The following is a 26,815-nucleotide window of genomic DNA, read 5'->3' as shown; positions in this document are numbered from 1 at the left end:
CAGATCCTCACACATGAAGACGGGGCTTGCAAGACCCGCCACATTCAAAGAGGCTATGATACCTAAAGCCCTTCAAACTAAGGGCCAAAAGCCCAGGGGTGTGTGTGGGGGGGTGCTAAAGGCCAGGTAAAAGGTGTTTGAACCTTTGTGGGTGCTCTGCTGATCTTTACACCTGAGAGGCTCTGGAGGGAATGTCATCTCTGCTTTGCATCATATGCTGGCCAGGAAAATGAGAATTTCAGACACTGGGCCTTTCCAGCTATTGAAATCCACACTCGAGCCTCTTCTACACTACCACGCGGGGGTGCATGTACAGAGAACCATGAGCTGTGGAAGACTCACCTGCAGGGAGAGCGCGCAGCTGTTGCCCTCAGGTCCCGCTTGAGGGCTTCCCATGGGGCATCCTGTTGGCCACTGTGGGAACAGGAGGGTGGACTAGATGGGTCCCTGTGGCCTGATCCAGCCGCAGGACGTTCTTCTATTTCTAATGAGAGCGGTTTGAACGTTGGGAGATCTTTGAGTGAAACGAACAGGCAAGGTCGGTTGCTCTGTGATGCTGAGCTGCAGACGACGCAGCTGGGCAAATCTGGGGTAAGGGGGTGAAGCAGCCGCCGCCCTTGCGCTCCGCTCGAGCTGCCTGACTGGTGCGGTGATCTCGGCTGACAGAGCCGCGCAGGGTGGCTGGAGCACAGCAGCTGCCCTGACTTCGCCGCAGGACTCCAGCCGGACCCCGCAGTCTTCTCCATCTCTATCCATTCGAAAGTGCTCAGAACTGGTCACGTCAGTTGTCGGAGTCCCCCCAGCAGCAGCCCGGCGAGCTAAGGCTATCCCCCAGTTGCAGGGGTGCAGCCGAGGGCGAGGGCGAGTGGCTTGCCTAAGACTACCGGGGAATCCTCGGCTGCCCGCGGCGAGGTTCGAATGGCGCATGTGCCACGCCAGCGAACTTTCTTTTCTGAGCCCGGCACAGACCTGCGAGTTGCCCTCTGAGCCCATCTCCGGGGGGGGGGGGCGACTACGCGTTGCTTTGCTCTGCCCCGCCTTCCAACCAGCGGGGGGGGGGCTGCCAGCGTCCCCCTCCGTCTAGTCTCAGTGTTGCCCCTTGCAGAACTCAGCAGGGGGGAGGAGGAGGACGGGGGGGCAACCCCAGGATGAGGGGCTCTGCCTGGCATCGGCTCCGGCCCCACCTCCTGTGGGGCTCCCTGCCTTCCGCCCTACAAGCCACACTGGGCGCCAGCCCCACTGCCTGGGAGGCAGTTCAATCCCTGGAGAGCCACCGCTGCCAGGCAGTGCGGAGCAAGATGGACATAAGAACATAAGAACATAGTCCAGCATCCTGTTCTCACAGTGGCCAACCAGGTGCCTGGGGGAAGCCCGCAGGCAGGACCCGAGTGCAAGAACACTCTCACCTCCTGAGGCTTCCGGCAACTGGTTTTCAGAAGCATGCTGCCTCTGACTAGGGTGGCACAGCACAGCCATCGCGGCTAGTAGCCATTGATAGCCCTGTCCTCCATGAATTTGTCTAATCTTCTTTTAAAGCCGTCCAAGCTGGTGGCCATTACTGCATCTTGTGGGAGCAAATTCCATAGTTTAACTATGCGCTGAGTAAAGAAGTACTTCCTTTTGTCTGTCCTGAATCTTCCAACATTCAGCTTCTTTGAATGTCCACGAGTTCTAGTATTATGAGAGAGGGAGAAGAACTTTTCTCTGTCCACTTTCTCAATGCCATGCATAATTTTATACACTTCTATCATGTCTTTTCTCGCCTTTTCTCTCAACTAAAAAGCCCCAAATGCTGCAACCTTCCCTCGTGAATCCCCAGTGAATCTGGCAGCTCCCCACTTACATGGCGCACAGGAATTCTAGCCTGGCCATGCAAAACACGCAGCAGCCAGCTGGGGTGCAACGGGCAGCTCTTCCTCCAAACGGTTGGTGCACGTGTGCGCGTCCACGCAGATTCGCTTCAGAGAGCTGCTCCGGGCTTCCCCACCCACGCCGCAGGTCAGGTGCCGCCGGGATGTTTCTCCATCTCCTCCTCCCGCCCAGAGGAGCGTTGCTGCCATCGTGGGCAACGGCCGTTTGTCGCCTGTGGTTAAACGGCCCGCCCGGCCGCTCCCGGCTCGCTGGCTCGCTCCTGGCTCAGCGCCTGCAGCTGCCTTGTATCCGAGCGCGCTCCCAGCCCGGCTCAGCGGCTGCGGGACCCCCGTTTCCAAAGAGTGCCATGCAGCCCCAGCTCGCCCTCCTCCTTTGGGGGCTCCTTTCCTGCTGGGCTGACTTTTCTCCTGCTACTGACCGGAGCCTGCAGCAGCTGCCCAAGGGTGAGTGGGGAGATGCCCCCAGCCGACCGCTGCCCTTGCCTGCCCGGCCCTGGGTTGGCCCGGGAGGGCAACCGAGCAACGGCTGTGCCGGGTGAGGCCCAGAAGCTCCTCCTCCTCTTCTCCTTTAGTCCTCCGTCCTTGCATGTTTCAACTGGACACGCTGTTCTAGGGCTGAGTTTCATGCCTAGCCATGTTCCCTGCAGTGCAGTCTTCCCCAGCCAGCTGGACTTTTGGACTACAGCTCCCATCAACCCCACCCAGCACAGTAGTCCAAAACAGCTCCTGGGCACCAGGCTGGGGAAGGCTGCTGCAGTGGGAGCCCAGCATTCATATTATGTGCCAGGGTGGGGAACCTTCTGTCAGAATTGCTCTCTATTGAGATGCGTGGCAAAGTTGCTTAGCACTGCGGAACGGAGAGTATTGAGCAAGCTTGGTGTGCGTGTATGAATCTTTGCTCAGATTCTACCTTCCCTGCAAATTAGTCAACAAACAACTACTTTATTCTGGAAGTACATGCTTGATAGGAAAGAGTTCTATATCTAGCTTAACTGGCTATGCTGGAACAGCAAGCACTGGTCCCAGTACTCGCCCTCATCCTGGTTGAGAGGAGAGACAAAGAGAAGATGTCTGCTCCCCTCCCGAGAGAAAGAGAAAAAACTGAGAGAGGCGGGAAGGAACTGGGATTCAACATTCCTTTGCTTATCAGTCTAGCAGGAAGGGAAGAGACGGCAGGATCAAAGGGATAGGTATAGCCTCAACCAGCAAGAGGTCTAGCTCTCTAGCTACCCTTATTAACCCCATGCAGCCTCAACCCACCAAGTTGGAGTTGAACCTCATACATTGCAACACCTTCGGCCCTCCAGCTGTTGCTGGACTGCAACTCCCATCAGCTCCAGCAAGCATGGGCAACAGCCATGGGTGATGGGAGTTGTAGTTCAGCAACACCTGGAGGGCCTAAGGTTCCCCACACCTATCATGTAGCGAGCAGGAAAGGTTTCTTCTGCTGAAGTCAGGCTAGGAAATTGGCAGTTGGGTCAGAAAATGTGGAGTGGAGGGTCTGTGTTCAAGACTGCTGCTTCATTGACTGATTTGGTCCTATGATCACAGCCTCAGGTCCCTGTCTGCAAATGGGCCAATAATGATCAGCCTCCGGGAGGAGCTGGCAAAGGGCAGATATATATCACCTGGTTGGCCACTGTGAGAACAGGATGCTGGACTAGATGGGCCACTGGCCTGATCCAGCAGGCTCTTCTTATGTTCTTATTTGTATGTCCTGTAAGAGGACATCAGAGCACTATAAATCAGCAGTGCCTGAAATGTTGGGCAGGTGCATGCTTCTCAGGTGCAGCTGGCCTGCTTTCCTCTATAATCATGGTCCCAGGCTATGGTCTGAAGGCACATGAGGCCAGCAGGTCAGGTCTGGTCAGTGCCTGGATGGGAGACCGCCTGGGAACCACATGCAAGCCGCCTTGGGTTTCTATCATGAGAAGAAAGGCGGGGTATAAATAAAATAAATAACTCTTGGAGTGCATGTGCATGTTGCTGGTGAAGCTGGCACGGTTTCATGAGACTGAACTCGGCAAAGGACTGGCTCTGGGTGAAAGAAGGAGAGCCGCTCTCTGCCAGGGAGGGATCTGCCCATTTTGGGTTCTCTCATCAGTTTGCCATTTTTCCAGTCTTAAATTCAGTTCTCCACATTTCTGCAGCAATTTGTGGGATTTAAAAAAAAAAAATCCTTATGAAAATTCATCACCATGTAAATTTCTCTTAATAAACACATTTTGTGTGCAGTTTTGACAAACACACATTTTTAAAGCAATTTTTCCTAATGCATTTTTACATTTTCACCGCTTTTTTGTGTACGCTCCCTTCTGATGTATTCATTTTGTACATGTTGTTTGACTGAAGAACTGCATCACAAAAGTCAGTCTGCGTATTGGTTCAAGAAGTGCAGATTAGATCACACACAAAAAATCAAATTCATTCTTATTGCCGGTGAATGACAGGAGCTCTCTCTCTGCCAGCTGAGATGGGAGAGGAAGCCCTGATGGTAAATACCAGCACTTCACATTTTTGTCATGTTTTTGAGCAGGGATGGATGAATCTGTCACTTTCGGTCCTCTGTTTCTCCCTTTTCTAATCTTAAATGCAATTCTCCACATTTCTGCAGCAATTTGCAGAATTTTCTTTAAGATTAAAATTCTTCAGCATTTTAGTATAAATTTCTCCTGCTAAACACCCTTTTTTATGCAGTTTTAACTAATGTACACATTTCTGCAAGCAATTTCTCCTAATATATTTTTGTATGCCATTTTCACTAATATAGTCATTTCATGCACACTTTCCCCTATAATATGCATTTTTTAAACATTGGGTGGTTGGAAAACTATATTGCAAAATTCCAATAAGTGCAAATGTTGAAGAATGGCTGTGTTTTGGTTGTCATGTGGTTTCAGAAAGTGCAAATTTGATTGATTCAGCTTTAAATGCAAATTGAATTGAATTTGTCCCACATTCCTAATTTTGAGTGGTACATTATCTTAATAATCCTTACAACAAACCTGTGGGGAGACCTGTTTTGTTATTGGTGGTTTGCCTGAGACCAGATGCAGACTTATTTGCAGAGGTGAGTTTTCAACTGTGCTTATTTCGAGATCCAATCAAGGGAGGGTATACAGTGCCAAATCCTGGGCAATGCACTAACACTCATTGCATTCCCCAGCCAAAGTTCAAATTTGCTGAGCAGCAATCCAGTGGAACAAGGTGTAAAGCTTAATAAATGAAATGACAGACTCAATATTGCAACTGAAACAAATCACTTGGTTTATTAGTGAAGAAAGCTTAATGGGTATTATGAAACGGTATTATAGAATTTTACAAAAAATAAGACGTTACATAAAATAAAAATTTGAAAATAAAGCCACTTACTTACACATGATGAAATTTAAAGCAACTTGATGCAGTTGGATATCATTTGCATAAATAATGGTTTAATAATAGTATGAACTAGTAAATAGCATTGACAAAGCAATCAATCTGAGTAAATATAATGTTTTCCTCTAACCCATCTAGTTGTGAAACAGGTTTGACTCCTTCAGCATATGTGATCAATGAAAGTCAGCGGCAGGGCAGGCCTTGTGGCCTTCAGCTGGGCAAAGCACATGAAGCAAGGCAGGTGACAGACAGCAGCAAAGAAGAAACAAGAGTAATCCACATCACAGCCAGAACCCCACCCCGAAGAAGAAACTTAAAAAAAAAACCTGAACAAACCCTTTTGGTCTCTCTTTTAAACAAACAAGCACACAAACACACAAGAATTTACTCATGTACATTTTCTCCTATAGCCCAGCTAACTAACTTTAGACCCTGGAGTTAATGGTCTTATGGGGACCCCTTTAGATAGCCACATGCATTCCTTCACTTGGGAAGTGCACAGTTCCCAGACACATGGGGATCTTTGCCTGATCTTGGGATAATAATTCATCTACTGTGGTTTGACATTAACATTCGTCCCTCTGGAACAGGACCCCACTGAGGATGCGGTTAAGGAGTGATGCCAAACATCATATGGAAGCAACAATGACCTGGTTTCTTTGCACCATTTTCCTGATGCGAAAGTTCTGAAGATAACCTCATTAATTTCATCCTACATTATCTCTTTTTTTTTAAGGAGCTGGTGATGATCTCTTTTCAGAGTTTGCATCCCATTCTGCTCCCGGTAAGTATAAAGATGATGTCAGGCTGCTTTATAGAGATTGTTCAACCGGTTGATGATGTTTCTAGAACTATAAACATCTTCCTGCATGCTCTTATCAGTGCCAGAGATTGGGGGTTGGGGGGGCTCATTCTTTTTTCAAGTAATTTTCTAAAAAGTTAGAATGCTTGTTTTGAAATTTGTAATAAGAGTGATTTAAATAAGCCATTGCTTAGTGATGCCTTCCAGAATCAACAGGCACCTCTTCAGGGCAAAAGTCCGAAAAGCTGTGTTGCACAAATCGCTTCCCATTTTCTCCTTTTGCTTAGTAATATTTTTTCCAGTACCCCCATGTTGCTGTTTCTTGCCACTTTTGAGCCTGTCTTACCTGCGTTTAAGGCCCTAAGCATTCTTTGCCCTGGTGGACGCATCAAGAAGTTTGGATGAGGCCCCTGTAATCTTCTGCCCTAGCAGCGGGTCAGTTGTGACAGCCTTCTCTGTGGGGAAGCCATCTTGTAAGTGATGGCTCATGACCTCTCTCTCGCCCACTGGGTCTTGTGGCTCCAGGCAGCCCTATCCTGTCAGAAGCTTTCCTGCTGTAGTGGGAGTCACTGTTGGCTTCTCCCTCAGTCTTGGGTGGCAAAACATTAAGTGATGTTTGCAGCCTGCCTTTCATGGGGAATCGCAGTGGGCATTTTACTTAGCCCAGAGAGATGAGAAACTGCACAGCAAAGGACCCATCTTATAGCAGTGATGTCACCATCTGTTTCATGCATCCCTCTTTGGGTAAGGCGGCCTTTGCCAAACTGGTGGTCTCCAGCCGGCCGCAGCTGATGGGAGCTATAGTCCAAGACATCTGGAGGGCACCAGGTTGGCCAAGGCTGGTGAAATCAAAGAAACAATTCCTACCCAAATAGGAACCGCTCAGAGGTTTTGATGATTAAGCGGCATAGAAATCCTGTTAAACGAAAAGTGAACACTGTACTTTACTGAGATAATTTTGTCCCAAACAGTTGCACTGTTTACTGTTCCTTCCTCCCAAACACTCCCTCCTCCTCCTCCTGCCTTCCCTTTTGCTCTTCAGACTCCATCTCCTTGCTATTGCAGATTTTATTTCTGATCTCCATACACATTGGCACCCTATACACCCCCCCCCATGTCATCACTCTCTGGTGTAGTGTTCCCTTTCCTGGCTTGCGCCATCCCTTCCTTCCCTCTGCCTCTACAAGAGTCCCCTGCGCAGCCCCCTACCGTGGTGACATTGTCCCAGCCTCTCTTTTCTGTGCCTAGATTTCTGCTGGCTCCCAAGTGCCCTTGGCCCTTGCCGTGACTCCATCCTCCGCTTCTACTATAGCCCTCACGTCGGGCGCTGTGAGAAGTTTGTTTATGGAGGCTGTGAGGGCAACAGGAACAACTTTGAGATGCAGCTGCAGTGTCTCCAGACCTGTGCAGATCCTGGTGAGCCGGCAGGGTAAAAATCTGGTGGGCAACTTGGAGGCAGGGAGCAGGGAGGAGAATTTACTGATCACCTTCTTTATTCACTATATATATGGTACTATAGCAATCAATCAAATCAAGCAAGCAATCAATCATTTATTGCGGTCAAAGACCAACACTATAAAATATTAAAACAATAAAACATATCAATATTATACAGAGAAAGGTTTCGAACCCTCCACATCTCTCCGTCAAGGAGAGCAAGAGGCATGGTCACAGTTCAAGAGCCCATTCCAGCCACACAAAAGCACTCGAGGGGAGACACATGGAGCAGGGCTGGAGAGAGCGAGGTGTGGCATTGTTATACATTATTTAATCATATTTGTCTGCACTTGTGTAAACTGGAACACAGCTGTCCTTCAAAATTAGCATTTCCTCAAATTTTGCAATGCACTTCTCCAACCCAAAAGAGTGCATATTCTAGAAAAGTGCAGACCCTGGGCAGTGCACACGGGGGTGGAGAGAGAGGCCTCTAGGGCTATGTTTGACCCCTGGCCCTGAGGTTCCCCACCGCTGTTCTAGAATTTAAGGCCAGATAGCAGGGGCAATGCTGGCTACCAGCATGGGGGCAGGGACTGGAGCACAATGCCCTCTGTAAGCCCCCTCCTCCCCTTCTTGATCCAATCCACACAACCTCTCAGAGGGAGAGCATGAGGCACAGGGTGGGGGTGGTGGGCTGCTCCATCTCCCCTCTCTTGCCATGGCTGCTGTGGAGGATCTCAGTATAGCGGGAGGGGTATATATGGGGAGGGCTTCAGTGGGAACAACCAGCAGCTTGGCTCTGGAAATAGGGATCCTAGCAGGGTTGGGCTTTTGCAACCAGGGGATTGTATCCAGTGTTAATCCTACTCAGAGCAGACCCATTGACTCTTAGGCTCATTCATTTCAATGGGTCTGCTCTCGGAGTAAACCTCTGCTGGCTGCAGCCCATAGTTCTAAGACCCCAGTGGCCTGTGCAAGAGGAGCTACAGAAAAGTTTCCCATTGCTTCATTTTCTACCAACTGAAGCTCCTGAGCTGCCTTCGAAGGCAGCCACGTGCAGAGCATACTGTAGCAGCCTAGGCTAGCCGGCACCATGGCATGGATCACAGAGCACTCGGAGAACCTTGGGGGAATATTTGCCATCAAAATTCACAGAGGAGAACGGCAAGGAGGTGAATTCATTTCACGACCCCTCATGATCTGCTCTTTCCTTCCAGGGATCTGCCGGCTCCCATCGGATGCAGGATTTGGTGACGCATACCGATTTCGCTACTTCTACGATTCCACCTCCAGGACTTGTGACAAGTTCTTATATAAAGGGCACAGAGGCAACGGAAACAACTTTTTGGAGGAAGCTGATTGCCTCCGGTTCTGTGCTGCACGTGGTAAGGCCAAGGCTGCATCACATACACACACAACACACACCTGTTTCTAAAGGAATAATCAGGAATCCCAACAGATCAGCCTCACGGATGAAGAACAAAGTCCAAAGTGTAGATAATACTTCGCAAGGTGGACCAATGGTCTAACTCAGCATTTTGGCCCCTGTGGACAGAAGTTCTTGAATCAGGCAGGCAATGAGAGAAACAGCAGATGTGCTCTTTAATGGCTTCATTCATTGGATGAGGGTGAAAAGCAAAGACAGATAATACAACCTTTCAGTTGCTGGAGGACCCTCCCTCTCCTTGGTTGTTAATGGTAACGGCTGAATTCCTTAGTCACAAATTGCACCTTCCTTCCATCTCCTCATCTCACGGTATGCATTGGGGTCTCAGACAGCAAAGGGGGCACTATCAGTCTTATATAGGGTTCCACTACGCTGCTGTAGCTGAGCCATTCATTAGTTTACATTCCGTTCTCTGGTCCTGAGAGAACTTAGACCAGGCCATAAGCTAACCACTTATTTGTTTATTTATTTATTTTATTTACATCCTGCTCTTCCTACCAGCAAAGCAAGCAAACATCTATAAAATATATTAAAAACAAAACATGTAAACAAAAAATGTCTTTAAAAACATCTTAAAAAGCAATTCCAGCACAACTGCAGACTGGGATAAGGTCTCCACTTAAAAGGCTTGTTGAAAGAGGAAGGTCTTCAGCAGGCGTCAAAAAGATAACAGAGAAGGTGCCTGTCTAATAATATCGTGCGCAAGGGATACTCTATCTCATGTCTGAAGCCCCCAGCCCACCGGATGCACCCTCTCTCTTCTGTGGCTTTGCCCTGCAGCCCACAGACCCTCCTGTGACAGCTTCTGTCATCATTTATTCCTGCACAGACTTAACTTCTTACAAGCTACACTTTGAAAGGAGATTCAGATATTGCAATGGCACAGCTATATATAAAAGCATATTATTCTTAAGCAGATTCAGGCCCATGCATTGGTCTCAGATGGGGCATCAAAGGAGCAATTGCTGGACTCCAACTCTTTCCTAGAAATACAATATTTCTTCCACATTTCCCATACATTTGGGCTAAGGCGGCTTCCCATATTCTTCCTGTGTTCTTCAGATGGAATGAGGAGTTGTCTGTAGGGAAGGAGCAGCCTTCAGTCCTCCCACAGCTTGCACAAGTGAGCTGTCTTTGCAAAAAGGGGAGCCAGTCTTTGGGAACAGGCAGGGAGTGGGGATTCAAGGGCCAGGCTGCCTTGTCCAAGAATCAGTTGCTGTTGTGCAACTGATCTTTATGCTAGTGAGACCTGGATGCTGCCCTGAGCTACCGTTTCATTTTTCCACTAAGCAGTGTCATAAGAACATAGGAAACTGTCTTATATGGAGTCAGATTATTAGACCATCCTGCACAGTTCTACTTACATGGACTGGCAGGCAGCCTCTCCAGGGTTTTAGGCAGGGGGCGTTTCCAGTTCTACCTTGAAATGCTGGGAGCAGAACTTGGGCCTTTCTGTTTGCAAAGAAGATACTCTACCGCTGAGCTATGGAGAGGATATCAGGATGATCCTGACTTCCCAGGGAGTGAAAGGTGTGACTTCAAGGGCTGTGGCCATACCTGCATGAAGCTGTTTCTCTGGTGCAAGTCTCTCATCTCAGAAGGGGTTGAAACTCTAAAGGTAATCGGTTGATGTCTCCTTTGGCATCCAACTGTGCCCCTCCTCAAAAAATGGTGCAAGGTAGATGAACAGTTGTTTACTTGCATAACTCCTCTGAATCAGAAAACCATTCTTCCAGCTGCACAGACCGCCTTCATCCGTTGAGCTGACTCCTTCTTTACTAATCCTCTCACTCTGGGAGGGGAAAAGTTATTTTCCTTTGGTTGGGCAATAGAAACTCCACATTGTTGACTTTCCTTCCTGCTTCTTTGCCTCAGTGGATCTCCCACATCCTCTGACATGACTTTCTTGCCTCATTAGATCACCTTCGTGTGTGGCTTTCCCCCCTCTTGTTGAGGTAACATGCAAAGAGGGGGGTGGGGGAGGGAGATGCTGACGGAATTAGGATGGATCAGGAGTGGGGGTTTTGGGAGGGGGGCTGTTTCATTTACAAGGATGGAAACCTTGGGAGGCAGAGTGCACATGAAGGGTCACCCAACACCAGACATGCCCTTTTTGCCCTTTTAGCTATGGATGCTTTTCAGAGGGACATTTTGTGTATTTTAATTTACATAGGGACTTGCCTCACATTCCAAGTATATTTCTGTATTCTGAATCCTGGGCAATCCTGAGTCACGGAGCCAGCATAAAACATGGCAGATCCAAACCCAGTTCAGAATCAAACTATTGCCAGCTGAGATGCCCGAGCCTGGCAGAGGAAATACAAGCCTGTAAAATAAGCGTTTGACTTACACTAGAGTACGTTCGCCTGGGCTTTCAGGCCACGTGACCAAGCTGGATAGCCCAGTGTAAGCCCCCGCCGGTCTTGCCCCCCTCCCCAGAACACCTATTTTTGGGGACTCACGCCGGGTTATGTTACGCTGGTCTCGGCTGTGCCAGGATGTGCAAGTTACACCGGCGTATCCCACTGTGCCAGGACCCAGCCGGCTCACACAGAGAGCCCGTAGATCCTACCTCGCTCATCCTGGTGGATCTAGGGTTGGGATTACTCTCTTAGTTCTGAAGTGAAGCTCTTGCCAAAGTGCCCATGCACCCCTTCTATGATCAGGGAAGGGGGCAGAGCGCATGATTTGCACGCAGAAGGTCCCAGGTTCAATCCTCAGTTTAGCAGCATGGCCGTCACTAACTTAGGTTTATTGATTTCAATAGGTCTACTCTGAGCAGCACTTAACTGACTGCAACCCTATGAGTCCCCTTTCTGTTGTGACCTGTATGACTGACTGGGTCTCCCTTCCTTTTCCAGGGGTACCTGGACAGTGATCCCCAAGGCAGGATGGGAAGCTCCTCCTGATGCCCTCTGAAGTCCCCCCTGGAGCCTGGGAGTGAAGAAGAAGCCACCAACTCGAGGCTGTCTCCCTCTCCCTTTCTGCATCTGGTGCAAAAGTTCTTCTCTCTTGCCCGTGCTTGCATCCTAAGCTCCCAACCTTTGGTCCTCCTGCTGGAGCTGTCAGAAGGCTCCCTGCTCCCTCAGACCTGCTCTTTCCCCTTTGCTGTCCCTCCTGCCAGCAGAGGGTAGTGGTGAGAGTGTTGGACTAGGACCTGGGAGACCAGGGTTCAAATCCCCACTCAGCCATGAAGCTCACTAGGTGACCTTGGGCCTGTCAACCTACCCTACCTCACAGGGTTGTTGCGAGGATAAAATGGGGAGGGGGAACCATGTATATCACCCTGGAGGAAGAGCAGGATAGACATTTAATGCGGAAATAATAACAACTCCCTCCCAGAGAACAGCCCCGTGATGCCACCTCTCTGTCTCTGCCTGTGCACACCATACACTTAAAGCACATCTGATGCACATTTAGAGCACATGACTTCCCCCAAAGAATCCTAGAAGCTGTGGTTTTCCCCTTGCAGAACTACAGATTCCCAGCACTCTCAACAAACTGCAGTTCCCAGGATTCTTTGGGGGGGGGAGTCATGTGCTTTAAATGTGCATTGGATGTGCTTTAAATGTATGGTGTGGACCTCTCCTCAAAACTCAGATCCCTCATCAAAATTCTCCTTTTCTGGGAGCCTTTGGCACAATGCATTTTCTTGCACTCATCTTTTGTTACCCTCCCCACTGTCACATTGTAAGCTTCTTGTGGCAGAGACCTGGCTTTGCTTTTGTTACTCATCACCATATGTATTGAATGTGTTATATTCATTGCCACCATTGTAAGGCTGCTTCAACTGCCTGTTCGTTTGGGGGGGGTGAAGTTGGGGAGGGGGCGTTAAGCCCACAATCATGCACCCTGTGATAAAAATCAATGCCTTATCTGCAGCCTGGAGAATCTGGTGGTTGAGTCTCTCACAGAAGCAGCTACCATGTCTGCCGCTGACCCAGTGCAGGGCTGAAAGGATCACTCAGGCTGTGCCTGTAGGACAGGAGGGGGAAACCACTGGCCCAGGGGCCTAATAGGCCCTCCAGGGCTCCCCATTTAGCCCATGAGGCCATTTTGACCAAGCCGCACGCCCCTCCCTCAAACCCAGCATCAGGCGCATGGCTGAACCAAAGGGGGTTTTCAGGCATTGATGAAACCCTGCGTACAGTGTGGGGAACAGGCATCAGCTATGCAAAGGAAAGCAGTGCGGTGGTGTGGATGGAAGAGCCCCCCCCCGGCCATGTGGCCCACCACTGCTCTGTGCCTGCAAGGCATTTCATGGAGCCAGGGGCTCATGATGGATTCACCCATGCTACCATTTCCAAATCATTGGAGGCCCATCCAAAACTCTTCTGAGCAAGTTCAGCACGTACTCAAATGGCGGCCCACCCTCCTCTCAAACATGTAGCATGGTGAGTGGACACTGCTGGCCACACGCGGAGGCCAATTTCTTGTGGATTTTCCAGCATATGAATTCCTCTGAATCAAAGGATCTAGAAACTTGCATTATGGGGGTGATAGCTGCTGAGCCTTAAACGGTCTAGTCCTCCCTCTGTTCGAAAGCTGGAGGGAGAGCCTGTGAACAGCCTCTCTAGAAGGACTGGTGGAGGCCGCCCTTCACGCTTGGAGGCAGGAGGGCCACAGCAGAGCCTTGCCTTCAGGGCCCAAGGCTGGACCCTTTCCACTTTGCAAGTTGACCCCTGGCCCCAGCACCACAGCACTGGCCTGGTTTGCAGCCCTCTGCCTTGCATGTGCTGCTGAGGATGCGCCCCTCTGCTCTCCAGGCGGCCCTGATGCTGAAAGCACCAGAAAAGGGTCTCCAGAAGATGAAGGTATCCCAGCCTAGCCGTTCCCTTTGGACGACAACGTCTCAGGGTGAGACCTGAGGAGCCGCACGTGCCACCATGTCATACGTGGTTTGATCACTTGTTAACACAAGAGGCATGCAAAAGGTCCCCCTTGCAATCCCTAGTTTTAAAAGAATCTCAGCTAGCAGGTGGTGGGGTGGAAAGGACCCTTCTGCCTGCCCCCCTCTGGAGACCCATTGCCAGTCCATAGTGCAGACAATATTGGACTAGCCAGTTTAGCATAAGGCTTTTCAACTCTTTGGCCTTTCCCCCCACATGCAAGCCATTGCATAATGCTGCAATTGTCACATGACAGAGGGGTGTGGTGTGTGACTGAAGCTTCTACAGCAAAGCCTCCCTCTCAAAGCACACAGGTGTTGCTGTCACAAAGCAAAACACACAGAGAAACTGCTACTTGTATCACCTCACAACCAATGCAAGCCACACACACACACGCCCATTGCCAGAAAACCTGACTGACTGGCCCAATAAATGTTTCTCCCTTGTGACTGCCACAAAAAAAAAAAAACCCTCTTTGCCCTGGCTTCCCTCCCACCTAGTGATGGGGGAGAAATCTGCGTCTGTTCACATTTAAAGGCAAAATCCACCGAATTCTCACTTTCCAAAACAATGTGTAAATTGACACAGCCCTTCCTCAAAATCCTTATTTCTCTGAATTGTGCAATTCAGTTCTCCAGCCAAGCAGTGTATACAGAAATGCACAAAGTGGGGTAAAGTGTGCACATAAATGCATATATTAATGAAAATAACATACAAAAATGTGTTATTCTAAGGAAACACACTGCAAAAAGGTGTATATTAGGGGAAATTGCACACAAAAATATTGTGCATTAGGAGAAAATCACATTAATATGCTGACAAATTTTCTTAAGGACTTTAAAAAAAAAAAAAGCAAACTGATCTGGAAATGTAGAGAACTAAACTTTGGGTGGACAAAATGAGACACTGAAATTGGCAGATTCACCGCTCCCTCCTTCTCCCGCTTCTGCAATTTTGAAAGGATGCTCTCTATCTTGGGACATGTGAACCAAAGAGCAGGAATCTGCTTCTTCCACCCTTGAGCAACAGCCCTCAGCACCAAATGTCCAGTGCACTTACAGTTCTGCACTCCTCTGAATGGGAAGGAGAGCCTTGGCATCATGGGGGAGCTGGGGGCCGGCAGCTGCCAGAGACCCTCCACCACCCAGACTGCCTCCTGAGACAACCTCCTCTGTGCATCATTCCACTGACTCTCTGTGCTTGAGCCCCTTTGAGGGGGGTGTCTGTTGATGGGTGTATGCTCAAGGCTTTTCCCTGTGAGAGATGCGTTTTGGAAGCCAAAACTGCAAGCAGCAATTTGGGGAAGGGCTGCAGCTCAGTGGCAAGCCATCCTATTTGCAAGCACAAGGTTCCTGGCTCAATCCCCAGGCAGATCTGGGAATGTCCTCCTCCTGAAGCCCTGGAGAGCTGCACTTCGCATAGAAGAGTAGGCACTGTGGAGCTAGCTGGACCAAGGGCCTAGCTCAGTCGAAACCTTCTAGAAGGCAGTTTCCTACATCTGAAGGAGAGACCCAGAAGGTTGGGCTCAGAGTTGCCTCTCTCTGTAGAATGAAGGCCTTACACAGGGCACTTGTCAGGATGCAGCCGGTGCATGATAAGAATAAGCAGGCTGAGTTGCATTTCTGATGTGATCGTATCTCCTGGAGCATAACTTGCACTATAATCCACATTTACAATTGAGCCCGGCCCCTTTTACTACCCTCCACTCCTTTTCTCAACAACCTGACCATGCTGTTTCACACAAGCACACACACACACACACACACACACACACACACACACAAAGAAGACTCTGTAGCCACCCATCGCCTAGAGCAAGAGGCCGTCAGCCACCTGACCAAGCTATAACTGTCTTGGTTTGAACTCAGAGCCATTTGCTTAGCATCCCCTGGCAAAATTGCCAGCAGGCAGGGGTGGAGGGGGAGGAAGGGTCCGTCCCATCCCCCACACTTGATGCTGGGGAGAACTATAAGGTGTCAGAAGAACACCCCACTTTGCTTTTTCACCCTCAGCCAGCAGCACCCCTTGGGAGGCAACTACGCGCCACTGCACTGCCAAATGGATACCAAAAGGTAGTAGAGGGAGGGCTGGAGGTTCACAGAGAAATGCCATGATGTGAGGAGGCCGCTGGAGGCTCCAAAGGAGCAGAACCTCTGTCACACAACACTTGGTCACAATGCAGAGGCATGCATTAAGCAGGTGCCCCCAGCCAGAGTCCAAGCATTACAAACTCATTTCCGTGAGTTGGAGATGGACCTTCTGGCTCCTCCAGGGGATCAATTCATAGCACAAGGAATGTGCAGCTATTGATCAGCCATTGCAAGGACAGGAGAGGGGTGAGCAGTCTGGGCATCACCCACCACATCCAACGCCAGTGGAGGCCCTGATACAGTTCCTAGAATTCAAACAGGAGCATTTTGTCTCTGGGGCAATGCACTCTCTCATATTTCCATCTCATCCCAGCATATGGGGGGGGGTTACCCCATTGCATCCTCACAACAACCCTTTGAAGTAAGTGAAGCTGTCTGTGTGTGTCTGTGGGGGGGGGTGTCCAGGGTCACCTGGTGCCCTTCATATGAGTAGGAATTTGAACCTGGGTCTCCCTCATATTCCAGCTGAATATTCCAGCTTTGAAGACTGACTCTCAGTTGTTCCTCCCCTCCCCCCAGAGTCCCCTCCCTTTCTGTTCTACACACCTGTGGCTTTGGCAGGTACTGTCTGGAAGGCAGCTCCACCAGGAGTGTCACAGCAGGGCCCCACTCAATCATTAGTGTCAGCAACATCATTTATTGATTTATTGATTTATAAACTACCAACACATAAAAAACGATGGTGGTGTACCATGACAACAGGGCACACAACTGCCTCCTCTCCCCCACTCATGTTCATGCCATTTTGTGAACTTTAAATTTTTAATTTAATTTAATTTGAAATTTAATTTTACATACATACATACATACACATAAGGCCAAGTGCAAGTCTACTGTTGCCATCTTTTTAGGCCTGCGTGTGCACGTTTGGATTTTTGAGCGAGTGCCATGGGCATGACCCTCCCTCCTCCCAATGATGAAAGACACAAAGAGAGAATGCAGAGACAGGCACACTTAGGTTTTGCAAGGGATCCGGTGAAAGTTGGATCCAGCAGAATTAATCCAAGCCTTGAAAAGCACATAGAGCAGAAAGAGAATGTGGGAAAGAGTGGCACTTTTCCAACTTCCTCCTTCAGCTCTATGTATTTTTCAAGGAATAAAAAGGTAACCACCCTCACCACTTCATGCCTGGGGGGCAGTCAGTGGGGGAGCTCAGAGGCTTTGTGAACACCAGGGAAAGGCCTCAAGGGCACCATTGCACCCATGGGTGCCACATTGGTGGCCCCTCTGCTAAAGAAATCATTGGGGGGGGGAATAACTGTCTGGAACTGGATAACCCTTTAACATACCATCTTAACATTCAAAGATTCAAGATTGTTCAGGTAAATGACTGGGAGACAGTCAAGATTTGCATCTTTCCATCTCTTGGACTTGGGTTGACCCTTTTTTTTAAGGGATGCCCCCACTCCAGGCACTGACATTTGAATCTGAATCTCAACGATCGATCTCTCTCCCTCTTTCCCCAAAAGCCATGGCTCAGTTTCCAAATGGGAAGTTGGTCCGTTATGAACTTCGCTCAGGCAAGTGCAGGAGTTTTTTCTGAGGGGGGGTAGCAATCCTTCATAGCAAAGCACCTCTCTGTGCACAGAGTTCATACCAATGCATTCCATGCCACTCAGGTGGCCAGGGCCTTTCATGGATGTCTGGCGTGATGCAACAAGTGATTGAGCAGGCCAGACTAGGTGACCAGCACTCCTTCCAGCAGAGGCTGGGGGGGGACCGTGGGAGGGGGCATGTCATCCTCTAGGAGGATTCCTTGGATAAAATCCCCACTCTCCTCCCTGGGACCAAGAAAGGAGACTCTGCTACAGAGATGTGGGGGCAGGGAAGCCTGAAGAACAAACTCTTGGTCTTCCCTGCCATCATTCTGGAAACAGGAAACAGTGAAAATGCTACAACAGGGAACTGCCAAACTGGGGTATCGGTTGTGACACAGATGTGTGCCTTCAACACCCAGGTTTTGCCGTCACACAGAAACATTTAGGATGCATTGCTCAGGGTAAGTCAGTCCTAGGAAACCAGGAGCAGGAGTTGCCGGGGCGGAGAGCAGCTCCAAGTGCCCAGGACCCCTCCCTTGCTCCCCTCGGCCCATTGTCCAAAACTGAGCCAAAGTTGTCTTTTCCATCAGGCCAAGAAAGAAGCTGCAGCTGCCAGACCGAGTGTGGAGGTGGACCTTGTCCTGAGGGGGGAAAACTTCCCCAATCACTCTCTCAGTCTAGGCTGCCCCTGAAAAAGACAAGACAACTGGTTAGAGAAAGGCCAGCTCAAGGCCTCCGCAGGAACTTGGCGGGCGCAAACATTGATCCCCTCCCTGCACATCTGGCCCTGTAGCGCTGAAGGACCACACCAGGAAGCTCTAGTGAAACACGCCACTGCTACGCTGACAGTCTGCAGCTCCAGCTGCTACGAGGGTGCTGAGCAGGAGGGCAGGACATGACCTTCCCTGTCCACACTCCTTGTTCACCCATCAAGCTGAACACAACTCCCCAGATCTGCATTCTGGCTTGGCAACCCCAGGCTGGCCAAAAACAGGAGGCGGGTTTTGCCCCTGGTGCGCTGCTGCCATGCACAGCTGGTGGGCAGCATTCAGCTTAGCAGGGCACAAATGGAGCAGCCTTGGTCTAAGCAAAGGCACTCCAGCAGGAGACATTCTTATGCTTGAGCAACAAGAGGGTTACAGCCTTTGTGCTGGCTGCCGTCATTACTAACCACCCATCTTCATCTCTTCCTTCATAAACGTCTCCAGTTGAACACAACTGTGTTCCTAAATATGACGTGGCAAGGAGTTCCGCAGACTGGCTCCTTACTTCTAGGCTGCACTCAAGTGACAATGCTGGATTTCCTCCAGTGGTTCACAAACCCTGAAGTTCCATCTTCAGAGAGCTTATGCAGCTGAGGAACCACCAGCTGTGTCCTGTTCCAGCCCACCATCTGGAGGGGCATCAGACCCTTCCTGGACTCCAACAGGCACTGGGGACTGGAACTCTGCAGGAAAGCACCTCTGGTGGCCTGCAGAAGGCAAAGGCCTCCTGGGTCATCCTGAAGCACAGAAGACCAAGCCCTGCTCAGAGTCAGACCAGTGAGGAGCCCGGCTCCAGGGCCCACTTCCCAGACCCTCCCTCCCACGTTTGCTTCCTTGTCATCTGAGCTGAAGGTACTTACGGCGCTGCCCACAGGTCTTGACACATTCGTCTTCAGTCTCGAAATTGTTCTTGTTCCCACCGCAGCCGCCATAGATGAACAGCTCACATTTCTGGGTGGAGACATTGTAGAAGTAGCGTGCAAACATAGCCTTGCAGTTTCCGCAGACGGAGGGCAGGTGGCAAAAGTCTGTGGCGTCCAGAGAGAGGGAGAGAAGAGGCACAAGGCAAAGTGAGACAGGCCTCAGGAGGGAGAGGAGGGAAAGCTCTGAAGGCCCAGCCTTCATTGGCGGGGCTTCCCTTTTCCCCTATTGATCAGTCTCCATGGTATGCAGGCAAGAGGGAAGGGCAGAGGAGAACTCTCTGCGGAACCAGATAGACTGGATCTGGTGATACACATGGCCAAACGTAGGGTGGCTTTCGGCATGTGCTTGCTGCTGATGGATGTGGCCCTCAGGTGGAAAAACCACAGCTGTGGCATGCAAGGGAAGCTCAGGCTGCATACTCCTTCCTTTTCCGTGTTGCTGGTCCAAACTGTGCCCCAAGCCAGGGGCTGAAAAGGTCTGTCTCCAAGGGCCCAGTAACACCAGGCTCTGCTTGGGGCTCAGACGTGCACATGCAGTGTGTGACCACCCGTCCCCACGCCTCACATGCACCAAGGCTGCCTTAGGCCCACAGTCCATTCACCAACTGCAAGGCCAAAAATATGTTGGGGGCAGCTGGGTTCCTGCTCTCAACATGGGGATGCCTCAGGCAAAAAAGGCACATGGTTTCATGGAGATCAGTCAGTCGGTGCACTGAATGACCCACCACACTTGGATCATGGGCTTGGATCATGCCTTGCGGAGAAGGTCTCCAAACTGGGTGGGGGGGCAGGGGGGGGCTCAACCAACAGTGCTTTGCTTTTCTATAATGCATTGTTGTACACTATTGAATCATTTTTGTCTGCACTTTTCTAGAATATGTGCTTTTTTGGGTTGGAGGAGTGCATTGCAAAATTTGAGGAAATGCTAATTTTGAAGGACAGCTGTGTTCCAGTTTACACATTTGTTCTGGAAGTGTTGAGAGAGCCAGTGTGGCGTAGTGGCTTAAGGTGTTGGACTACAACCTGGGAGACCAGGGTTGAAATCCCCACACAGCCATGAAGCTCACTGGGTGACCTTGGGCCAGTCACTGCCTCTAAGCCTCATGAAAGCCCTATTCATAGGGTCGCCATAAGTTGGAATTGACTTGAAGGCAGTACATTTACAGGAAGTGTTAGGGAGGTGTTCGCGTTAAAATGCAAACTGAATGAATTTCTCCCCCTTCCTTGCAGGCATCCCACTTCTGGGTCATCATCGCAGGCAAATTCAGGCGTCACAACAATTAGAAGTTGCAGAGCCTGCGATTCCCAACTGCGGGTGCTGCCTATTCCAAGGCTTGAGAAAGGGCAACGTTCAAGAGGATTACTGAACAGGACAAGGTGACACTTAAGCGCTCTAGGCATATTTGATTTTTTTTTTTTAAAAAAGCCTCTCTCAAGATGCAGTTTTTCAAAAGCAGTATTTTTGAAAACACAATTCACGTTCTATCATCTTGGCCAGTGCCGAATGTGTGTAGCTGCGATGTGCACCTTCCTGGGGCATGGGGGAGGGTCAGGAGGGGTGAGCCTCGCGGGCGCTGCATCATCTTGGCCCTGAGGTGCTTTCGATGCCCTGTATATTGTCAACAGCCACATGGCCCAACCCCTGTGATGCCGTCAGAGGCGTTCCCTCTTCAGCGCAAGACACAGAAGCACCAAGAAATGTGAGATGAGCAACAGCGAAGGGTGTGGGGACACATGTCAGCGTCCCTCCCTCCCCAATACACAAATGCTCACTCCTCCACGCTTAAGATCTCGAATGTGAGGAGTCTGGCATCAGAAGCAACTGGCTGATTTCCAGATTTCATTGCAGGCATAGCTGTGTGGAGTGGAGAATTTTTGCAGGCAAGGCTTCTTTCATCAGCACAGCGCTATGATTGGGAAAATTGTCCTTGGCAAAATTCTCCCTTTTTTTGGACTTTTAAAAGCATGTAAAGTCTGTCCTGTATGGGAATGTAGCAAATAAGAAGAGGAAAGCCCCCTTCAAAAGTCCAGCAATCCATGCTTTCAGCCATCTGGCATTTCCAACAAACCCATCTCCTGTTGCTGGACTTCAAGAGGGAAAACTACTGCTGTCTTCCAGTAGGAATTGGAGAAGGGACCACATTTCCCTCCCTGCCCGCCCCTCAAATTGGCTCTCCCACCATCTCCATCCCTTCTTTGCCTTGAAGTCAGAAATCTCCAGGATCACCAAATCCAGTGCTGGCTGCCCTTCACTACAGAGTATCAAGACTGAGCAATGTGGTTTTCAAAGTTATATTTTGAGGGTCACTTTTGAAAAATGAAATGGCCTGCCTTCAAGTCGATCCCAACTTATGGGCAACCCTATGAACAGGGTTTTCATGGTAAGTGGTATTCAGAGGTAGTTTACCAAGCCTTCCTCTGAGGTTGGGAGGCGGTGAGTGGCCCAAGGTCACCCAGTGAGCTTCATGGCTGTGTGGGGATTCGAACCCTGGCCTCCCAGGTCATAGTCCAGCACTCTAACCACTATGCCACACTTTTAGTCATTAAAAAAAACCCCACACCTTGTAATGACTTTTAAAGGCAGCAATTATTCAGGTATTGCTTGAGAATTCCCCACCCAGGATTAACTGTAGCTCTTTGAAGTCGGCCAGGCCTCGCTCCAGCCAGCCAAGCTTCCTGACTCCTCTCTTTCTCCATTGGCTTCATCACACATTGAGGATGTCACCTAAGGGCTCCCAAGACAAGGGCAAGCGAGCACGACCAGCTAGCCTGGATGCCACTTTCCACAGCATTCTGAGCTGGGGTGTTCGGGCACCTGAAGTTCTCCTTGCTGTGTAGGCCATTGCCTTTCCATCCCCGATCTGTCTGCCAGCAAGGGAGTCTGTCCTACATGCTGGGGCCCACTCACCTGCAGAGAGACAGATAGCTTGCTCACCAATTTCTCTGCTGAAGGTGGACAGGCGTGCGGCTGGGGGATAGTCATGGCATGCGATGCACATGAATGAGCCACCTTCCAAAGGCATGCTTACGCAATGTTATGGATTTTCTGGTAGTGGCATGACAACGTCCCACCCACTAGAGCTGCCCATGTTTGAATAGCAACCCTTCAGGACAGCCTCGCCCTCGGCCATTTTCTCATGTGGCAATAAGGTGTTCCTTCAATACAGTCAAAAATGGGAAGCTGCCCCGATAACGTACAGCGTCTGTCAGTGGGGGCCTCTTCCGCCAGACATTTCTCAAATGCAAGAGAAAGCGAGTTTTAAGAAACGCAGTCTCCCATCTTAAAAAGCAGAGGGGGGCTTTTAGGAATGCCCCCATCACTGAAAGGAAGCCGCAGGACAGGCAAGGGGAGGGGGCAACCCAGGGCACCACTCACCAATGACAGGTTCCTGGCAGACGTAGCCACAGTCCCCTGGGCAGCACTTCTGGGTGGCCGGGCACTGGGAGTCATTGGCACAGTTGGAGCAGGACTTGTTCCGGAGGCAGGCGCTGCAGTCCTTCTCGTCAAAGACGTCACCCAAGGGTGGCACGTTGAAGCAGTAGCCCTCCTTGGCTGCAAAGCAGGAGGCACCGTTGATGCTCGCAGAAGGGACCCCCAGTGGGCCCATCCTCAGAGCTTAAACCCCCCTCAAAAAAACCCAAGAGGTGCTGGGGCTTAAGCCTGACTACCTGTCTTCTGACTTAAGAACCCCTCCCCCTATTCTTGGTCACGTGAGAGCTGGTGAGGAGCCTAGAAAGGGACAAGAGAGACCCTGCTCAGGGCCCCACCCAGCCAAGCTTGCGTTTCTCTCTCTCTCATTCTCTCTCGGCTTGATCTGCCTCATAGGGTTGTTGTGAAGATGAAAATGTAGAAGAAGGATGGGACACAAAGGTTATAATTATTCCCAAGAGGCCTCTGCACCTCCGATAAACTGACTACCATCTCTGCCACTATTCCACATGCTGCAGGGCTAAGCACCGGCATGGGAAATCAATGCAGAGGCTTCTGGGCCCGGCCTCAAATTAACTCCTGCTCGCCCGACAGCAACCAACATCTGGTCAAAGGAAACGGGTACATCAGAAGAGTTACATTTTCCCGATACCCTCGAGTGTTCTGGATGTCACGTTCAGACTAGAAGAGGCGAGGCTCTCCAGCCCGAAGTGCGGCAAGGCAGTCTGCGAGGCTCTCCAGCCAGTGGCTGTGCCCAAAGGCGCCCTGCTCTGCCCAGGGTCCCTTCAAAGGGCTGTGCTCAGCCTCAGACACACACAGGTCTTTGCTCCTGCGACATCCTCCGCTCCCCTGCAAGAAATCTTAGGGTGCAGCGCTCCCTTCTCTTGCTGCTTAATAGGCATCCCGATGCCAGTGGGCTCCGCCTGTGCTTCCATCTTGCCCTGCCCTGCCCTGCACCTGCAGCTAAATGAAACGGCCTGCCTTCAAGTCGATCCCGACTTATGGCGACCCTACGAATAGGGTTTTAGTGGTAAGCAGCATTCAAAGGCGGTTTCACCATCGCCTTCCTCTGAGGCTGTGAGGCAGTGACTGGCCCACGGTCACCCAGTGAGCTTCATGGCTGGGTGGGGATTCGAACCCTGGTCTCCCAGGTCGTAGTCCAACACCATAACCATTACACCACATGGCAGACAGAAAATGCACACTGCACCAGGGAAAAGGGATCCGCTGGAGGGGGTGTGGCTGCCCCTGTGTGTGAGTCGGTGGGTGGGAGGAAGGTGTACAGCCGCAACTCACCTCCGGTGGCGACTCCCCCACCCCCTGGCCCAAGAGACCGGCCCGCCCCTTGCCCACCTGCACTCACCTTCTTCCACTTTGGCGGCCGAGGAGCACAGCTGAGCCCTCCCGAGGGCGAACAGGCCCAGGGCAAAGAGGAGGAGGAGGCTGCCTGCCTTCATGGTGCTGCCAGGGCTGTCTCTGAGCTCTGCCAGTCACGCCGGGCTGCCTTTAAAGAGGCCGGCAGGTGGGGCCGCCTCTCCGGGGATGCGCCAGGGCTTGCCACCAGCCGGCTCACTGAATTCCCCTCTAATCCGGGCCCAGACCACAGCCCTGCCGAGACAGACGTGTTCCGAAATATGGGGGAGGCGTAGCTGGGTGACACCCAGTCCTCTTGGGGAGACCAGTCCGACTGGAGCCTGCTGGGGGGCAGGGAAGGTGAGAGGGAGGCAGGGGAGGAGCGGCGCATTCCGGGTCCCCTCTGCATCTCATTTGTCTGCTCTTGAAAGCAGTTCTCCACATTCCTGCAGCAATTTGCGATTTGTGGGGGTTTTTTTAGCCCTCATAAATATTCATCAGCAATTTAGTGCAAATTTCACTAATAAACACGTTTTTGCACACAGTTTTGACTAATAGACACATTTTGCAGGCAATTTTCCCTAATATGCCCCCCCTGGGCTCCTACTGGGAGGAAGGGCAGGATATAAACCTAATAAATAACTTATAATGCAATTTTGTATGCCATTTTCACTAACATGCTCTTGTGTGCACATTTCCCTCTAATATATGCATTTGTATACATATTTTCTGGCTTTAGAACTGCACTGCAAACTTCAGAGAAGTGTGAATTTCAAAGGATAGGCGTGTTTTGGTCCACATATTGGTGTGGCAAGTGCAAATGGGCCAGTTTCTCCTTGAAATGCAAACAGAATTGAATACCTCTTCTATTCCTCCTGGTGGGTGCTTCCCTCCAGCACCAGTGCAACAACAGGGCAGTGGACTGGGGTCCCACCAGGGAGCGCCCGTGTGACCTGCACCCAAGTCCTGGCTTTCTCTGCCACCCCTGCCCTGAGCTGGACACAGGACAGGCCAACTTTTGGTAGCAACCATGGAGAGAGGAGGCCCCTGGCAAGTGCAGAAACCACACTGCCGTTCATGGCTCCCAGGAGCCCTGGGACCTGGCGTTTCAGCCACCTCAGGTTCCCATGCCCCACCCTCTCTGGCCCATTGTCCAGCTATGGCTTCTCATGAGTCAAGGTGAGCCCTGGCACCTGGCAGGGGAAATGGATTCCGCCTGGATTGCTCCATGCAGGGCAGTAAAAGCTGTGGGGACCAGGAGCCGGGCCTTGCCAGAAGGCAGCGTTGCCAGCACCTTTGACAGCAGGCCAGTCTAAAGCCAAATCAGCCTTGGGCCCCTCCGCTCCCCAGCCATGCCGCCCCTCCCTCCCTCCCAAAAATGCCACCTGCACGGGTCCCATCTCCTCCTCCCCACCCCAGATATGTCAGGCCTGCCCCTTCCTCGCCCTCCCCCCGGCCCTGAACACCCTCTGAGTCTCCCCAGCTGCTCTTGGCTGCTAACACCTGCCTGGGGGGAGGGGTCTGGAGGTCAGCAGCCTCCGCTCTCCCAGGCCCACCCAGGGCCCCGTACTTGGCCCTCAGCTCCAGGCGCCACAGGGCATCTCACACGCATGAGGCACATCTTTGTGGCCACTCATGCCCTTTGCCAGCTGCTACGCTGGGCAGGCAGAGAACGGAGCCAAGGCTGGGGAAGATTGTGCTTTTGGGGTGAGCGACGGGTACGTAGGCCTCATTCCAACAGGGGAAGACAAGTCAGAGGGTGGGCCAAGAGCATTGTGGGAAAGGCAGGTTTTGCGGAGGGATGTGAGGAAGTGAGAGAGGTGGCATCACTCACGTAGGCATTCTGAGCAGCAATTCCAGACAGCCCTGCAACACTCCACCCACAGGTGGAAAAGGAGCTTCCAGACTGTGGTTTGGAACAGACAAACAGCTGGAAGGGAAAGGCTAAATGCTTGCATACTGCTAGTCCTCATGAAGCCACCCACGGCTGCTTTGCAGTTTGCAAAACCCATCCAGAAAAGCAGTCCTGGAATTGTATGCAATATGCTGCTTGGCCCTAAAAGGTCTGGTTTTGCTGTACATAAAGAATCTGCATCCCTGTGGGAAATGTAGAAAATAATTACCTGTTTGTTCAAGTGGCACAACCCTCCCCCCCGTCCTCCCTGCCCAACTCCATTCAAAAGTTGACAAGGGGGAGGCCCAGGAGTGGCAAATGCATGTCTGAATGTGATCATTGTGAATCTCCATGCTGGTCTCTTCTGTGAGGACTGGAATCTTCTTGGACCTGTGATTTTTGTAGGAACATGGTACCCCACATCCTGGTAACATGAATGTCTCGGTTGCTTTGGTAACCTTGAGAAAGAAGGCCTGGGACAGGCTAGAGAGTATGTCACTCAGTCCCTCCATTTTATCCTCACAGCAACCCTGTGAGGTAGGCGAGGCAGAGGGAGAGTGGTGAGTCCAAGGTCATGGTGAAATGGTTGGAGGATTTGAACCTGGGTCTCCTGACACCGCCATGGTCACTCTTGAGCCTCCTGCTTCTGCCAGGATTTCTGGGCTTTGGATATGAAACCTCTAGTGACCTAGATCATCTGCTGAGTGCCTGTATAGGTTATGGCATCATCGCTGACCGGGTGTTAATAATCAACCTGTTTGCTAATCCTCTTTTCAGTTTCCAAGTGCCTGCACTTCCCTCCATATTAAAGCGATATGAATATGGTTTGAAGTCCATCTGTCCATCCACCTTGATTTTCACCTGCACACTGACTAGGGATGGGGTTCGCTCTTTGGTTCCAGTCCGTGTTTTGGTTTTAGTAACTGGCTTGTGGTGCTG

At 50.8% G+C, this 26,815-nt stretch overlaps 2 protein-coding genes across 2 annotated transcripts; one reads left to right on the top strand and one right to left on the bottom strand.

Annotated features, from left to right (window-relative positions):
* The first annotated feature begins 2,014 nt into the window (after positions 1-2,014).
* On the top strand, positions 2,015-12,745 carry LOC133386480 (BPTI/Kunitz domain-containing protein-like). The gene is made up of 5 exons (XM_061630138.1): positions 2,015-2,315; positions 5,986-6,033; positions 7,300-7,467; positions 8,706-8,873; positions 11,797-12,745. Exons 1-5 carry the CDS (start codon positions 2,015-2,017, stop codon positions 11,811-11,813), a joined length of 702 nt encoding a protein of 233 aa, XP_061486122.1. The 3' UTR covers positions 11,814-12,745.
* Positions 12,746-16,605: 3,860 nt separating this feature from the next.
* On the bottom strand, positions 16,606-24,213 carry LOC133386933 (eppin-like). Its single transcript, XM_061630749.1, has 4 exons — positions 23,993-24,213; positions 22,576-22,752; positions 19,137-19,304; positions 16,606-18,200 (listed from the first exon to the last, which is right to left on the bottom strand). Exons 1-4 carry the CDS (start codon positions 24,084-24,086, stop codon positions 18,190-18,192), a joined length of 450 nt encoding a protein of 149 aa, XP_061486733.1. The 5' UTR covers positions 24,087-24,213; the 3' UTR covers positions 16,606-18,189.
* Positions 24,214-26,815: the final 2,602 nt, after the last annotated feature.

This window comes from Rhineura floridana, chromosome 6, assembly GCF_030035675.1.
Source record: "Rhineura floridana isolate rRhiFlo1 chromosome 6, rRhiFlo1.hap2, whole genome shotgun sequence".
Classification (NCBI taxonomy): Eukaryota; Metazoa; Chordata; class Lepidosauria; order Squamata; family Rhineuridae; genus Rhineura; species Rhineura floridana.
This window is presented reverse-complemented; position numbering and strand designations above follow the sequence as displayed.

Coding starts and splice junctions, on each gene's coding strand:
- LOC133386480 (XM_061630138.1), top strand. CDS start 2,015: ATGTTTCTCCATCTCCTCCTCCCGCCCAGAGGAGCGTTGCTGCCATCG. Junction 6,034..7,299: donor TGCATCCCATTCTGCTCCCG/GTAAGTATAAAG, acceptor TTCTGTGCCTAG/ATTTCTGCTGGCTCCCAAGT. Junction 7,468..8,705: donor CCAGACCTGTGCAGATCCTG/GTGAGCCGGCAG, acceptor CTTTCCTTCCAG/GGATCTGCCGGCTCCCATCG.
- LOC133386933 (XM_061630749.1), bottom strand. CDS start 24,086: ATGAAGGCAGGCAGCCTCCTCCTCCTCTTTGCCCTGGGCCTGTTCGCC. Junction 22,753..23,992: donor GGCCGCCAAAGTGGAAGAAG/GTGAGTGCAGGT, acceptor CCTGCTTTGCAG/CCAAGGAGGGCTACTGCTTC. Junction 19,305..22,575: donor CTGCCAGGAACCTGTCATTG/GTGAGTGGTGCC, acceptor TGGACGCCACAG/ACTTTTGCCACCTGCCCTCC.